The sequence below is a fragment of the Amblyraja radiata genome, chromosome 23, assembly GCF_010909765.2.
Source record: "Amblyraja radiata isolate CabotCenter1 chromosome 23, sAmbRad1.1.pri, whole genome shotgun sequence".
NCBI classification, from domain to species: Eukaryota; Metazoa; Chordata; class Chondrichthyes; order Rajiformes; family Rajidae; genus Amblyraja; species Amblyraja radiata.
Window position 1 is genome coordinate 9376401 of NC_045978.1, and position 17618 is coordinate 9394018.

Sequence of the window (17618 nt, forward strand, 5' to 3'; positions counted from 1 at the left end):
ATTTTCAGCGATTTTATTGTTTCACCTATTTCTTTGATTGTAATTTGAGCTCCTATTTCCTCTTGTTCCAAAAGGTCCAGTATTGGAAGATTACAGTTATCTAGAAAAATATATATTTTACTATCTTCTATTTTAATTTTAGATGTATATAAGTTTTGGTAAAATTGAGCAAATCTATTATTAATATCTTTAGGTAGTATTAGCAAATCACCTTTCTCTGATTTAATTTTGGTTATAGTATTTTCCTTTTCTTGTTTTTTCAATTGGCGAGGTAAAAGCTTATGTGGTTTGTCACCAAACTCAAAATGTTCCTGTTTTGTAATTTGGAATAGTCTTATTACTCTTGCTGATAAAATTCGATTAAGTTTAAATTTCAGTAATATTATCTTATTGTGTTTATCTGTCGTGGAATCTTTGGCATTATCTAACTCTAACTCCCTGATTTCTTGTTCTAACAATATTTGTTCTGTCTTATTCTTTTTATTTTGAAAACTTTGATATGAAATTATAATTCCTCTCATAAATGCCTTAAAAGTTTCCCATAATAAAGACGGCAAAGTACCTGGTATATCATTTGTATCGAAAAAAAGTTTCATTTGTTGTTTTAAATATTGATAGCCTTGCACGGCATTTAAAATATGTGTATTAAACCTCCAAAAAAGTTTTTTACCCGGGCATTCCCTCAAATTTTATTGAAAATGTCAACGGAGAGTGATCTGAGATACTACTAATGTGGTATGTTGGGTTGTTTGTATATGGCATTAATTTCATATCCACTAAATAATAATCAATTCTTGAATACGTTTTATGTACCGAAGAGTAAAACGAGTATTCCCTTCCAACTGGATTAGCAGATCTCCATACATCTATTATATTAGTATTTTTTATATATGTATTTAGAAGTTCGCTAGTCTTAGATTTTAAATTACTCTTCTTTTGTTTTGCTGATTTATCTAGATATGAATCTAAAACACAGTTAAAGTCCCCCTCTATTATCACATTTTGGTAATTAAACTCTGAGATTATGTCTATAATTTTATCAAAAAATTGGGGGTTATCAAAATTCGGAGCATAAATATTTATCAAAGTTAGTGGGGTTGCATAAATTTCTCCCGAAACTATAATATAACTTCCCTCTTTATCTGATATAGTATTCTTTAATTTAAAAGGAATACCTTTTCTAATAAGAATAACCGCACCCCTAGATTTAGAAGTAAATGAGGAGTAGTATGTTTGGCCTATCCAATTCGCCTTTAATCTCATTTGTGTTTGTTGTTTCATGTGTGTTTCCTGCAAAAACATGATGTCGCTTTTCAACGATTTTAGTTGGGCAAAAATTTTACCCCCATTAATTGGTTCGTTGGCACCCCTTATATTCCAACTACAAAATGTAATTCCTCCATTCTTTATTTGTCTATCGTCTTGCATTGTAAATCAAGGTAATATTCCTGAATCATATGGTGCAACCAAATACCTCAGAATTTTAGGAGTTGGGTGGTCATCCCGGGTTATTAGATTTATATTGCATCTCCTTCTAGTAAAGTGCCTTAAGGACGAATAGCCATCAATGATGGCAAAAAATGTATAGACCTCCGTGATGTTGTTATACATTGAGCTCCTTCCCCTTGGTGAAGCCTCATAAAAAGTTACATACCGTTTCATATTTTGTCTTTTCTTATATGAGTTTATCAAACCAGCGCCAGTGAAAGCCGAGAGAAAAAAATTTTTAAAAAAATAAATTATCAGGAAGAGACATAAGGAGTAAAAAAAAAAACAAAAAACCCAATATAGAACACAACATATACACGATTATATAAGTATATATGTCCTTCCAACTTATCCAATCTTAATCTAATCTAAACTTTCCCATATATATCCACCCAGGATTCTTACATAATATTCCATTCTATAACTACCATACATCATACAAGCAGGTACCAAAGGGTTAACTACCGTACAAGCAGGTGCCAATGGGTTAAACTTTGAGCTTTTCATCCAAGGTTGAATACAACCAAGCTCTCTGAATAGCACATTCCAACGAGATAAGCTTTATAATTGTCTGGATAGCTCGGACATTTTAATCAGTTCAAAACTCTGTAAAAGGTTCAATCTTCTTCCTTGTCGGCAGCTTGCCCCGATGTTTTCTTAACGATATCCTCTGCATACTTTAAAGCTTTTCCGGGATCTGCAAATGAGTGTTCAACGCCGTTATAAGATACCTTCATTTTTCCGGAATGTAAATTCCATATCTTACTCCCGGGACATCCCTCAAAGTGTGTCTTGCCGGTGTAAACAATCTCATTTTCTGGACTACTTCGGGAGAGTAATCGCGAAATATTTGCACATTATCCCCACGGTATGTCAGCTTCTTCCCATGAGTGATCTTTTTCAATATAAATTCCACTGAAGAGATGTCACGGAATTTCACAATTATCTCTTGAATAATTTGTTCCTCTTGCAACATACCCAACTCGGTGAGCGACGTCTATTCTTGGTTCTTCCGACAGTTCAAAGACATCTTTGAGTAAATCAGTAACGAAAGTACATGCTTGAGATTCATGTCCCTCTCGTCCTTCCTCTACTCCGAGAATCCTCAGGTTATATCTTCGAGTTCTTGCTTCCAGGTCCAGACATTTATCAGTCATTCTTCCAAGTTTTTCCACTTCAGTTTTCTGTGATTGTTTCAAACTCTTTATTTCTGAGACAATCTCTTTTATCTCATTCTCCATCTCTTCCATTATTTCATCCAGCTTTCCGATATCATCCTTTACACCTTTAAATTTCTTGTTGTAATCATTTTCAATTCTGACACACTCTGATTTTAATCTCTTATCAAATTCCTTATACTGCTTTTTCAGTTCTTTTAACTCACTGCAAGTATTACCAATTTTTTGAGAAATTCTCCCCATGCTAGTCTCCATACTCTGCTTGTTACTCTCCATATGAGACTCCATACTTTGCATCTTCTCCAGTGTAATGTTGATTGTAGCAGTCATATCTAAAAGCATTTGCTTTACCTCCTTCTCCTTCTTGTCTCCTTTTGTTGCCATTTCAAGCAGAGACCCTTGGCTGTAAGATTCTTCTTCTACTGAACCTTCTTCTGTCGTTTGCAGAGTATCCAATACTTTCTCGAGCTGAAGACTGATAGTGTTTTTTCCTGGCGCCCTTGAACGATTATCTCTGCTCATTTAAACTCATTTAAACTCCCAATTTCACCATTAATCTCCCCGATTTTCACGTCACCTTCTGATGATATCACCCTTACACAACACCAGGCGACTCCGGTGAGTTTTTTTGAAATCGGTGCTGACTTAAAACGGCTTTTTACAATTTTTTACGGGGGAGAAGCTCAATGCCGCGCCTTAATACTCCATGACGCCACCGGAAGTTCACCACTGACTCATGGCTTCTGGACTCACAGTTCACTCACTCACAGTTTCTGAACTCACAGTTCACTCACTCACGGCTACTGGACTCACAGTTCATTCACTCACAGCTTCTGGACTCACAGTTCACTCACTCACAGTTTCTGAACTCACAGTTCACTCACTCACGGCTACTGGACTCACAGTTCATTCACTCACAGCTTCTGGACTCACAGTTCACTCAGTCACAGCTTTTGGACTCACAGTTCACTCAGTCACGGCATCTGGACTCACAGTTCACTCACTCATGGCTTCAGGGCGGACGGTGGGCGGACGACTTGCGGACGGCTTCTGGACGGCTCATGGACTCAACCCGGCCTCTGGGGCTTTATTCTCCTCACCCCGGTGATTGACAGCGGGTGCCGGAAGGGGAGTCGCCGTCCCGGTGACAGACAGGAGAGAAGACCAATCCACTGATCTCACGATTTTTAAACCTTTATAACTTTTGTAATATTCCACAGATCAGAACAAAACTTGGTGCGCTTGGAGCAGAGGAGAACGGTGAGTAAGGTGCCGGAAAAATCCTAACGATATACGGTACCGTTTTTGCACAAATTTAAAAACAAGGCAAACCAGAAGAGGACAAGATGAGAGTTTTAGTAACAGTATAGAGAATAGATATAGATAGATAGATGATCATCATCAGGTCATCTATGTTTTAAGTAGTATGAAAAGCTATTTTGAAGATTACTATTTGCACTTTAGTTTCCTGTACCACTTTGAGCATGCTGGAACCGAAATAAATGTTTTGGATAGTAATATAAGAAAATAAATTCTTACCGAATATTGACTGGTGGGCATGTCTTGGGCACCATAATTGAACGAATAATTCCTTGGATTGAAAGCCGAGGCTGCATGTGATGAACTTCCCTACAATGAAAATAAATCATGGTTATTTTTAAATGTAAAGGCCCTGAAAATAAAATAAATGTTATGTGAATGGACTAGTGCTTTATCCAACGAGCCATAAAATACTTGTAAATAGTACAAGATTGTCTACTATCAGTGAAATAATCCCTTTCTGCACCCGTTTTGAGTGTACACCCACATTGAGGAGCTCAGGCATAGCTTGTCAAACTTCTCTGGAGTAAGTTCGATTAAGCTAGCAAAAGAAGATTGTAAAAAGTAGACTCGATGGGCCGAATAGGAACTATTCTAGGAACAAATTCTGTTCCCAGAACTTGTGAACTTTCTGTCTACATGTGGAGTATTGTTGATTGTATCGTGGTCTCTCCCTTTCAGCCTTCAGCAATCTGTTACCTTCATAAAAGATAGACGGACAGACTCAGAGTAGGTGAATCAAGGACCAGAGGACATAGGTTTAAGGTGAAGGGGAAAAGATTTAATAGGAATCTGAGGGGTAAGTTTTTCATGCAAAGGGTGGTGGGTGTATGGTACAAGCTGCCAGAGTAGGTAGTTGAGGCATGGACCATCCCACCATTTAAGAAACAGTTACAGTAGACAGATTTGGAGGGATATGGACCAAACGTGGGCAGGTGGGACTCGTGTAGCTGGGACATGTTGGCCGGTGTGGGCAAGTTGGGTCGAAGGGCCCATTTCCACACTGTATCACTCTATGACTCCATGACAAAGTGCCAGAGTAACTCAGCGGATCTGGCAGCAACAGAGGAAAAGGATGGGTGACGTTTCGGGTCGGGACCCTTCTTCAAACTTCATGAAGGCTGTTTGTTTCTTCATTTGCCAGTTCCCAAAAATAAACACATTCTTGACACCTCTGTCTAAATCAGGTTTTTCTTTTACATAACAAATCATCACGAGATGTTTTTCCACCTTTCAGTGTCTTGCAACATCTGGACTAACCAGCTCCTTGTCCTTGAAGTATTCAACATTCATCTCCACCCAAATAGGAACCTGCCCAACAATTTTTAATCTATTTAATGCCAATGTCTCTCCCTATGTCTAAATTCTTTACCAATATTGGCAGCTTGCCCATCTCCCCACCACATTCACCTCCCACTACATGAATAAACAGGTTTGTACATTAATTGGCTTCGGTAAAGATTGTAAATTGTCCCTAGAGTGTAGGATAGTGTTAATAGAAACATAGAAACATAGACAATTAGGTGCCGGAGATACCATTCGGCCCTTCGAGCCAGCACTGCCATTCAATAAGATCATGGTAGATCATCTAAAATCAGTACCCCGTTTGTGCTTTTTCCCCATATCCACAGCCACTTTGCTGCCCCACAAATTGCTGTTAAATTATCTGTTTAGTGTAGTGGAAAAATAATAAAAGGGGGACTTAATGGATTTGAGAGAGAACACGTTGCAGGCTTATAAGGAAAATAAGATGAGTGGGATTGGGTCCAATGAAGTAGTTCTGCTCTGGCAGTAGCTGGCATGGACTTCATGGTGGTCACCTCAGGTGAGATGAAGGAAATGGGAATGATGGAAATACACCCCCTGGAAGCCAGAATGGACCCAATGTGTTGAATGAACTAATTGATACTTGAGAATAAGTAATTTCTCCTCATTAATTCTAGAAGATATGATTATCGTCGGGTCACCAATGTTTTAAGTAGCTGTGAAGTAGTAGTTAAAGATTACTATTTGCACCTTAGTTTCCTGTACCACTTTGAGCATGCTGGAATGGAAATAAATGTTTTGGATAGTAACAAAAGAAAATTAATTCTTACCAAATATTGCCTGGTGTGCATGTCTTGGGCACCATAATTGCACGAATAATTCCTCGGATTGAGAGTCGAGGCTCCATGTGATGAACTTCCCTACAATGAAAATAAATCATGGTTATTTTTTAATTTAATGGTCCTGAAAATAAAATTAATTCTATGTGAATGGACTAGTGCTTTATCCGACGAGCCATAATATACTTGTAAATAATATAAGATTGTCTACTATCAGTGAAATGATCCCTTATCTTTTATCTGATCAAACAGCACCCGTTTTGAGTGTACACCCACGTTGAGGAGCTCAGGCATAGCTTGTCAAACTTCTCTGGAGTAACTTTGGTCAAGCTAGCAAAAGTAGATCGTAAAAAGTAGACTCGATAGGCCGAATGACCAGTTCTAGGAACAAATTCTGTTCCCAGAACTTGTGAACTTTCTGTCCACACGTGTAATTTTGTTGATTGTATCGTGGTCTCTCCCCTTCAGCCTTCAGCAATTTGTTACCTTCATAAAAGATAGACGGACATAGACTCTTGCTCAGAGTAGGTGAATCAAGGACCAGAGGACATAGGTTTAAGGTGAAGGGGAAAAGATTTAATAGGAATCTGAGGGGTAAGTTTTTCATGCAAAGGGTGGTGGGAGTATTGTACAAGCTGCCAGAGTAGGTAGTTGAGGCAAGGACTATCCCAGCATTTAAGAAACAGTTACAGTAGACAGGTACATGGAAAGGACAGGTTTGGAGGGATATGGACCAAACGTGGGCAGGTGGGACTCGTGTAGCTGGGACATGTTGGCCGGTGTGGGCAAGTTGGGTCGAAGGGCCCATTTCCACAATGTATCACTCTATGACCATGACAAAGTGCTGGAGTAACTCAGCGGGTCAGGCAGCAACACTGGAGGAGGAAAAGGATGGGTCGGGACCCTTCTTCAAACTTCATGAAGGCTGTCAGTTTCTTCATTTGCCATTTCCCCCCCCCCGCAAAAAAACACATTCTTGATAACTCTGTCTAAATCAGGTTTTTCTTTTACATAACAAATCATCACGAGATGTTTTTCCACCTTTCAGTGTCTTGCAGCATCTGGACTAACCAGCCCCTTGCCCTCGAAGTATTCAACATTCATCTCCACCCAACTTGGAAGCTGCCCATCAATTTTTAATCCATTTTTCCTGCCAATGTCCCTCTCTATTTCTAAATTCTTTACCAATAGTGGCAGCTTGCCCATCTCCCCACCACATTCACCTTCCACTCCGTGAATATATAGGTTTGTACATTAATTGGCTTCGGTAAAGATTGTAAATTGTCCCTAGAGTGTTGGATAGTGTTAATAGAAATATAGAAAATTAGGTGCAGGAGTAGGCCATTCGGCCCTTCAAGCCAGCATCGCCATTCAATATGATCATGGCTGATCATCTAAAATCAGTACCCCGTTCCTGCTTTCCCCCCCATATCCTTTCCTTTATCCCTATTATCTAAATGGTGGCTGACTAGGAAAAGGGGAGATGCAGCGAGAGCTGGGTGTCATGGTACACCAGTCATTGAAAGTAGGCATGCAGGTGCAGCAGGCAGTGAAGAAAGCGAATGGTATGTTAGCTTTCATAGCAAAAGGATTTGAGTATAGGAGCAGGGAGGTTCTACTGCAGTTGTACAGGGTCTTGGTGAGACCACACCTGGAGTATTGCGTACAGTTTTGGTCTCCAAATCTGAGGAAGGACATTATTGCCATAGAGGTAGTGCAGAGAAGGTTCACCAGACTGATTCCTGGGATGTCAGGACTGTCTTATGAAGAAAGACTGGATAGACTTGGTTTATACTCTCTAGAATTTAGGAGATTGAGAGGGGATCTTATAGAAACTTATAAAATTCTTAAGGGGTTGGACAGGCTAGATGCAGGAAGATTGCTCCCGATGTTGGGGAAGCCCAGGACAAGGGGTCACAGCCTAAGGATAAGGGGGAAATCCTTTAAAACCGAGATGAGAAGAACTTTTTTCACACAGAGAGTGGTGAATCTCTGGAACTCTCTGCCACAGAGGGTAGTCGAGGCCAGTTCATTGGCTATATTTAAGAGGGAGTTAGATGTGGCCCTTGTGGCTAAGGGGATCAGAGGGTATGGAGAGAAGGCGGGTACGGGATACTGAGTTGGATGATCAGCCATGATCATATTGAATGGCGGTGCAGGCTCGAAGGGCCGAATGGCCTACTCCTGCACCTAATTTCTATGTTTCTATGTTTCTAAATCTAACTCTCTCTTACTGGGCGGAGATCGCTGGTCAGCACAGACATGGAGGGCCACAGGTCCTGTTTCCGTGCTGTATCTCTAAGCTAAACTAAACTAGTCTTCCTGAGTTAACATACCGAAAGATCTATTGTCCACAACCTCTGACCAATATTAATATCTCCATGATAACAGCTTGGCCATCAAAGTAAATTATTTTTACCAAATTGCGCCTGTTAGTCCAACCATGCATGCTGTGCCTTGGTAACGTGTTAGTCATTCTCCGCCCATCAGCTTCATATGGGAACATTTGCTGCAGTAAAAAGAAAAATGAATAATTCAAAGTGAGTCCCACTTCATCAAAGACTAAAATTAATCAGATTAAATGAGAAGACTTTGTCTTGAATTATAAATTATTAATCATTTTCAAATCTAGTTACTGTTAGCTGTGTTTGCTTATATTTCTGATTGGGACCATGCCCTAATCCATGAAGACCTACTGACATTTTATGTTGCAAAAGTGCTCCAAAGTTTGCTTGACCCTCATCGGCAACTTCAAGCTACCTTCAAATGCTCAAACTTGTTTATTACTACAAACTACCTGAAATCACCCAGACAGATTTCATGGGGAAGCAAGGAGGCTCTTGGATTAGAAGACCTCCAGATCTCGAGGGAAAGGAAATTGCTTCTCAAGCACTTCCGATCAGAAAACTATCACCTAAAGACTAAATGGTGGCTGGGAAGAGCACAAGAGGTCTTGCAACACCCACGAGGATTCTCCATCGGCAGTCAAAACCCAAAGAGACCGCCCCTACAATTGCCAAGAATGGAGACAAGCTTATCAAGGATGGAAAGGTAATGGCACATGGACCATAGAACAGTACTGCACAGAACAAGCCCTTCTACCCATAAAATGTTGGTGCTAAACATGATGCTAAGATAAACTCAGCAGGACAGGCAGCGTCTCTGGAGAGAAGGAATGGGAAACATTTTGGGGGGGGTGGGGTGGGGGGGTGTGTGTGTGTGTGTGTGTGTGTGTGTGTGTGTGTGTGTGTGTGTGTGTGTGTGTGTGTGTGTGTGTGTGTGTGTGTGTGTGTGTGTGTGCGGGTGTGTGCGTGCGCGTGTGTGCGTGTGTGTGCGTGTGTGTGTGTGTGCGTGTGTGTGTGTGCGCGTGTGTGTGTGTGTGTGTGTGCGCGTGTGTGTGTGTGTGTGTGTGCGCGTGTGTGCGTGTGTGTGTGTGTGTGTGTGCGTGTGTGTGTGTGCGCGTGTGTGTGTGTGTGTGTGTGTGTGTGTGCGTGTGTGTGCGTGTGTGTGTGTGTGTGTGTGTGTGTGTGTGTGTGTGTGTGTGTGTGTGTGTGTGTGTGTGTGTGTGTGTGTGTGTGTGTGGTCCACTCTGACAGTAGCCGTGTTCTCTGACACTCTGAAGTTCCCGGTTTTTCAGGCGACTGCCAGTAACTTGACAGTCGCCGGCAGTCCGTTGAAAAATCGCCTAAGTGGGACAGGCCCATTACACAGCCACCCATCACTAGGGTGATTTTATCCCCAAAGTAATGGTAATGTGATATTATTGCTGGAATGAAATCCACTCAAAATGTAAATAAACCTGGATTTTCCCTCATCAAATCATCGTGCTGTAATGATAGTCAAAACTTCAAACAGGATAACAACTGTTTGGGAGGGCAGCAGAATATCAGCGGCACGGTATATTTTCAACTTTCCATGAGAACCAATACCAAACTCTCAAAGAAATGTGTTTGTATTCCCCAAATGCCAGTCAGAACATGTTATGCACAAGTGAATAGTCCCCATTCAAAAGAAATCAAGAACTCCAAGTGATTGGAGTTTTTCCAAAGAAAAGCTTCTTGAGTAACTGAACCAAGTCATAGTCATCGTAAGTCATAGAGTGATACAGCGTGGAAACAGGCCCTTCGGTCCAGCTTGCACACACTGGCCAACATTTTCCATCTACACCAGTCCCACATGTCCGCTTTTGGGCCCCTAACCCTCCAAACTTGTCCTATCCATGTACCTGTCTAACTGTTTCTGATGCATTCAGAACCTTGCAAACAATAAGTGGTAATTATTCTTCATATCTACTCCCAAGCCTCACCCTCAAAATCCTACCTCAAGTCAATACGTCAAACCACATGAGTAGAAAATGTATAGGAAAGAACTGCAGATGCTGGTTCAAATTGAAGGTAGACACAAAATGCTGGAGTAACTCAGCAGGACTTCTCTGGAGAGAAGGAATGGGCAACGTTTCAGAAGAGATGCTACCTGTCCCGCTGAGTTACCCCAGCATTTTGTGTCTCCCTACATGAGTAGAAATATGCTTTTGACATTGGCCGAAGTGCACTGGACAGAATCCTTATATTTTCATGAGGTATGCATTTATAAAGTCTTCTGCAGTCAGTCTCGTGTGCCTTCTTTCCATTCTTGCAGGGAGTCTGATCCTTGTGTTTGTATCCTGATAGCCTCCATTGGTAGATCTTCCACTTTGTAAATTGTAAATTGTCCCTAGTGTGTAGTGTGTGCTAGTGTAATGGGTGTCGATGGTGCAGACTTGGTTGGCCAAAGGGCACCCGGAGAAAACCCACACAGGTCGCAGGGAGAACATACAAACTCCGTACAAACAGCACCCACAGTCAGGATCAAACCCATGTCTCTGCCGTTGTCTCTACCGTTGTGCCATCGTGCCGCACATTTATATTTAATTTATTGTTTATTTAATTCATTTTAAAAATATATATATTTTAACTACCTCCACTGGCGGCTCATTCCACATACCCAGCACCCTCTGTGTGAGCCACCAGTCCTATCTAGGACGTGAAGACTCTGCTACAGATGGGGCAGGTGGAGATTCTCAAGGTGGGTGGATGAGTTAATTTGAAAGTGGAAGATCTACCAATGTAGAGTTTCAGGATACAGACTCACTTCAAGAATGGAAAGACAGCACACGAGACTGTACGGAAGACTTATAAATGCATGATATTTCATGAAAATGTATGGGTTCTGTCCAATGCACTTTGGCCATATTTCTACTCTTGTGGGGAGACACAAAATGCTGGGGTAACTCAGCGGGACAGGCAGCATCTCCTCTGAAACGTCGCCATTCCTTCTCTCCAGAGATGCTGCCTGCCCCGCTGAGTTACTCCAGCATTTTGTGTCTACCTTCAATTAGAACCAGCATCTGCAGTTCTTTCCTACGCATTTTCTACTCGTGTGGTTTGACGTATTGGCTTGAGGTAGGATTCTGTGGGTGAGGCTTGGGAGTAGATATGAAGAATAATTGCCACTTATTGTTTGCAAGGTTCTGCATGCATCCCAACATTTAAGAAACAGTTAGACAGGGTACATGGATAGGACAGGTTTGACAGCACCCGTAGTTGGGATCAAACCTGGGTCTTTGGCGCTGTAAATCAGCAACTCTACCGCTGCGCTACCCATTACCCCACCATAAGCTCATGCACAAGGTTCAATTCTGCATAGTGTAAAGGCCAATTGCTTACTTCTTCTTCATAATTATTTCCTTGCATGGCAGAACGGATTGGAAAATTACTTCCAATACCCAGTCCGCCATCATTGAAAACTTCTGTTGATGAATGAATACTTGGTGGCTTCTGTAGGGGGAAAATAAATCATGTTGGTCAAATAATTTAACACATTGCATATTTAGTATATGATGGAAAAGACTGAGTTGCAGTCAAGTTTAGAATAACAAAATGAATATTAACTAATACGGCTTAAACAGCATGTTGCATTAATCTGTACATGACATTGACTAATAGGTACATTCAAACACTGCTTCAAATCTTGCATTCTAATATGATATTCCAGATTTGAACTGCAGCAGGTGATTTAAACCGAAGATAGACACAAAATGCCCGAGTAACTCAGCGGGACAGGCAGCATCTCTGAAGAGAAGGAATGGATAACGTTTCAGGTTGAGACCTTTCTTCATTCACGGGTAACTGATGGACTGAAAGGCCTATTTTATGCCTCTTGTCTCTCTATGTCATAGCGCAATTGAAAACGGGTCAGAGTGATTTACATTTACGTTTGATTAATTTGATTATTTTACGTTTACTCAGCAGAATGATCATTAAATGGCCATATGTTATGATAAAATTAGAAAGCACAGATTTTTAAAACACATTTCACTTATTACCTTGCTGTCTACTATAATTCCTTCATCATTGTATTTAATTAAGGTCCACACTGGTTCACTGAAAGATTTCGTAAACTTCTTTGTAAACGAACAAAACAGGAGCAGACATAAACCCACTGCAAAATTAAAAAATATATACATCAGTTAATGTTCATTTGACCATTAATTTTATTCTTACAGTTTGAAAGGGAACGGCCCCTCGGACTCCATCTAAACGATAGCAGGCAGCCTTGGAAGCCAAACGTCCTTACTCAAACTTCACGTCAAAAATCTTGGCGTGAAACTTGACTCCGCATTGAAGTTTGACAAACAAGTCAATGCTGTTGTAAAAGCTAGCTTCTTCCAGCTTCGCACGATAGCTAAAATCAAACCATTCCTCCAATTTGACGACCTTGAAAAGATCATCCACGCATTTATCACCTCCCGCCTTGATTACTGCAACTCCCTTCACACTGGCATCAGCCAATCATCCCTGTCCCGCCTGCAATTGGTCCAAAACGCTGCAGCGAGACTTCTGACGGGCACCCGAAAAAGGGACCACATCACCCCGATTCTGGCCTCTCTCCACTGGCTCCCAGTGCGGTTCAGAATCAATTTCAAGCTCCTTCTTACAAACAATACAATACAATTTATTTGTCATTTGAACCCCATTGAGGTTCAAACGAAATGTTGTTTCTGCAGTCATACACACAAGAAAGAACCAAGACACAACACAATATACACAAACATCCACCACAGCGCATCTCCTCCTCGCTGTGATGGAAGGCAAAGACTTATCTCTCCCCTGCACTTCCCATTCCCCTCCCGATGTATACTTTATGTATACAATGTTCTTTATGTATACAAAGCCCTTAATGGGCTTGCCCCCACCTACATCCAAAATCTGCTTACCCACCATTCTACCTCCAGGTGCCTCAGGTCAGCCGACTTGGTGCTACTGACTATCCCGCGGTCCGGGTATAAGCTCAGGGGCGACCGCGCTTTTGCGGTTGCAGCACCTAGACTGTGGAACAGCATCATCCCTCTTCTCATCAGAACTGCACCCTCCATCGACTCCTTTAAGTCTAGACTTAAAAGTTATTTCTACTCACAAGCGTTTCTTGAGGTCCTCTGAGGGAGCACTGTATGTATGTATTTATGTATGTATTGTTAGATCTATGTATCACTGTATGTAGCATGTTAGTATCTGCACTGATGTAAAGCACTTTGGTCAACGAGAGTTGCTTTTAATTGTGCTATAGAAATAAAATTGACTTGACTTGACTATAAGCTATTGAGCCATAGAGATACAACATGAACAGGCCCTTGGGCCCAACTTGCCCACATGACCAACATGTCCCAGCTACACTAGTCTCATCTCCTTGTGTTTGGTCCATATCCCTCTAAACCTGTCATAACCATGCACTAGTCTAAATGTTTCTTAAATGTTACGATAGTCCCTGCCTCAACTCCAGCAGTTTGTCCCATATACTCACAACCCTTTGTGTGAAAAAGTTACCCCTCAGGTTACTATTAAATCTTTCCCTGCCTCACATTAAACCTATGTCCTCCAGTTCTCGATTCCCCTACTCTGGGCTAGAGACTCCGTGTGTCTATCCAACCCAGTCGGCACCTGCAGTACATTATGTCTCTCTTAAATGCTGTTAGCTTAACTGGGGTAGATGTTGCATTTTCAAATCACCAAAAATAGCCCTGAACCGTGAAATAACACTGCCTTTTTTCAACGGAATACAAAAATATCTCACAGGAAATATGAATATTTTGGGTCAGCGTATACTTACAGATCAAGAACAATAAACCAGCAAAGAGAAGTCCAATAGCGGCCCCACCCAAGGCGGCTGTTGCAGACTTTCGAAGAGGACATGTAATCCCATCAACACAATGGCAAACGTGTAAATTCATCGAAGTTTCCTGGCTAATTCCCTGCCTATCTCGGATTTTGAAAGGTATGACGTAATCTCCAATGGGAATTTTCCTTATTCTTTCGAGCTGAACGTTGTAATCTGACGGAAGAAATGAGAGAGCAGCATTAGGATACGCACAAGCTACCAACACTGTGCACTGTTATCACGACCTGGTGGTTGCATAATGCAGCAAAGAATGCAGAATACCCTGAGAGGAGATATATCGACACTTAGACCAAATGATATACCCATGTATTATATTTACCATGATGTTGCCAGGGCTGGAGAACCTGGGCTACCGGGAACGTTTGATCAGGCTAGGACTTTATTCCTTGGAGAACAAGAGGTTGAGGGGTGATCTTGTAGAGGTGTCTAAAATCACGAGGGGAATTGGAGAGGGTGGATGCACAAAGTATTTTGCCCAGTATAAAGAGAATCAAGAACCAGACAACTAAGGCTTGAGATGAGAGGGGCAAGATTAATAGGAACCAGAGGGACAACATTTTTACTCAGAAGGTGGTTATATGGACGAGCTGCCAGAGAAGGTAGTTGAGACATATACGATAATGTCATATAAAAGACACTTAGACAGCTACATGAATAGGAAGGTTCAGAGGACAAGTGGTCAAATGTAGGCAAATAGGATTAGCTTTGATGGGGCATTTTGGTCAGCATGGATGAATTGGGCTGAAGGGCCTGTTACTGTGCTGTGTGACTCTATGACTCTATATCGCTTATTGTGTTTAGTTCTGGGCACCATGTAATAGGAAAGATATTGTCAAGCTTGAAAGGGTTCAGAGAAGATTTACGAGGATGTTGCCAGGACTAGAGAGTCTGAGCTGTAGGGAGAAGTCGAGTAGGCTGGGTCTCTACTCCTTGGAGCGCAGCAGGATGAGTGTTGATCTTATAGAGGTGTATAGATCATGAGAGGGATAGATCGAGTAGATGCACAGAATCTCTTGCCCATTGTAGTGGAATCGAGGACCAGAGGACATAGGTTCAAGGTGAAGGGGAAATAATTTAGGAGGAATCCGAGGGGTACCTTTACACACAAAGGGTGGAGGGTGTATGGAATGAGCTGCCAGAGGAGGTAGTTGAGGCTGGGACAATCCCAACATTTAAAAAACAGTTAGACAGATACATGGATAGGACAAGTTTGGAGGGATATGGGCCAAACGCAGGCAGGTGGGATTAGTGTAGCTGAGATATGTTGGCTGGTGTGGGCAAGTTGGGCTGAAGGGCCTGTTTCCACATTGTATCACTCTATGGCTCTTTGTACTGCCTATTTCACTGATAACAAGCAATCTGTTTTGAGGAATCGACCCTTACTTTTGATGGTTAATTTTTCACATTAAATATCATTCATACATAGTCTAAGAAGTTTGAGAGAGTATATTGCATGAGAACAGCTTTGTGCTTCATTGGATGTCAAGCGAAAAAAAGTCAACAACAGAAAATAACTGCTACTTTTTTTTTTAACATAAAGGGTGGTAGGTATATGGAATGAGCTGCCACAGGCGAGAGTTGATGTTGGTACTATCATGACATTTAAAAAAACATTTATACAGGTACATGGATAGGATAGGTTTAGAGGGATATGGCTCAAAGATGGGACATATAGGGTGATTTCACGAAAGGTCACTGGAGCGTAAATCCCCACTCACGTGACCGAAAATTTTAACTGGGGGACAAGCGTCACTTCCGGTACATGTTAGTGAATGGGAAAACACGCACTTTCACACCCGTTAAAAACATCGAAAACGGCCAGTTTTTGAGCTGCAATTAAGTGAGCCAGTCGGGGTGACCGTGAGGAACAGCTACCTAAATTTACAGTAAAAAAAAAAAGATGGAAACTAAGGTAAATTCAAGAGGGAGCTGAAGGGACAAAATAAGCGGAAGTTGATTGCCGACATTTTTCGTGGAGATTTAAAGATCCAAAATATCGGGAATTATCGCGTTTGCTCGCTACATTTCATCAAAAGTGGCATTATTGACTTTGTATCTTTATTCATTTGTTAGATGAAAAGCATTAAAAGTTAGAAACCCGTCAGTAAAATTGCAAAATCGCCCATGATTCTCGGGTGGGTTTAACATGCAAAATGAAAATGCTTCTGAAGCTCCATTTACCATTTAAATAATCGTAAACTCTCAATGCGTTTGGAAATTAATTTTACTGAGATGCAAGCTTACGATTATTTAAATGGTAAATGGAGCTTCAGAAGCGTGTTCATTTTGCATGTTAAACCCACCCGAGAACCATGGGCGATTTTGCAATTTTACTGACGGGTTTCTAACTTTTAATACTTTTCATATAACAAATGAATAAAGATACAAAGCCAATAATGCCACTTTTGATGAAATGCAGCGAGCAAACGCGATAATTCCCGATATTTTGGATCTTTAAATCTCCACGAAAAAATGTCGGCAATCAACTTCCGCCTTTTTTACACCTTCAGCTCGCTCTTGAATTTACCTTAGTTTCTATCTTTTTTTTTAACTGTAAATTTAGGTAGCTGTTCCTCACGGTCACCCCGACTGGCTCACTTAATTGCAGCTCAAAAACGTGCCGTTTTCGATGTTTTTAACGGGTGTGAAAGTGCGTGTTTTCCCATCCACTAACATGTACCGGAAGTGACGCTTGTCCCCCAGTTAAAATTTTCGGTCACGTGAGTGGGGATTTACGCTCCAGTGACCTTTCGTGAAATCACCCTATTGGTCAGTGTGGGCATGTTGGGCCAAAGGGCCTCGTTTTACACTGTATGACTTGACGATTCTATGCTAGAAAACTGAAGTAGGAATTTGTCAATTCATGCATTGTACTTGAATTGTTGAGCGTTTCCTATCTTTCTTTTGTTCTCACATAGATTTTCCTCTTTCCTCTACTGCATTCAAAAGAAAACATACGATTTATATGTACCTGTGGCTTTGCCTAATTTCCAGTTTTTCTTAATATGTTCTTCATTGTCCAACAGTTCAAATATAAAGGGGCCACCGAAGGGTTCCACATCAGCATCATTTGCTGCGACTGTTACAAACGGGATGCCATTTTCATCACACATCTCTTGGTGTGTTGTCGTAAGAAATGGCAGGTTGTCATTAATGTCTGCCAAAACGAGAGACATTGTGCCAGTTGACGTCTCAGGAATCTTACCTAGAGTGGAAAGGGATGCAGTCAATACCAACATGAAATGGCTTTACTTCCACAAGTTTCGCTGGGGAGTAAATGGTCCGTGACAACAGAACATTGGGATGTATGGTT

The 17618-nt window shown here is 41.3% G+C and overlaps 1 protein-coding gene across 1 annotated transcript in view; it reads right to left on the bottom strand.

Annotated features, from left to right (window-relative positions):
• Positions 1 to 4126: 4126 nt before the first annotated feature.
• Positions 4127 to 17618, bottom strand: part of LOC116986060 (cadherin-like protein 26) — a 37420-nt gene continuing 23928 nt past the window's right edge. The window contains exons 10-17 of the mRNA XM_033041240.1: positions 17277 to 17510; positions 14237 to 14458; positions 12456 to 12571; positions 11797 to 11907; positions 8511 to 8600; positions 6083 to 6172; positions 4206 to 4295; positions 4127 to 4153 (exon numbers count right to left, since the gene is read on the bottom strand). Of these exons, the coding sequence (XP_032897131.1) occupies positions 4127 to 4153; positions 4206 to 4295; positions 6083 to 6172; positions 8511 to 8600; positions 11797 to 11907; positions 12456 to 12571; positions 14237 to 14458; positions 17277 to 17510 (980 nt within the window). The remainder of the gene's footprint in view (positions 4154 to 4205; positions 4296 to 6082; positions 6173 to 8510; positions 8601 to 11796; positions 11908 to 12455; positions 12572 to 14236; positions 14459 to 17276; positions 17511 to 17618) is intronic.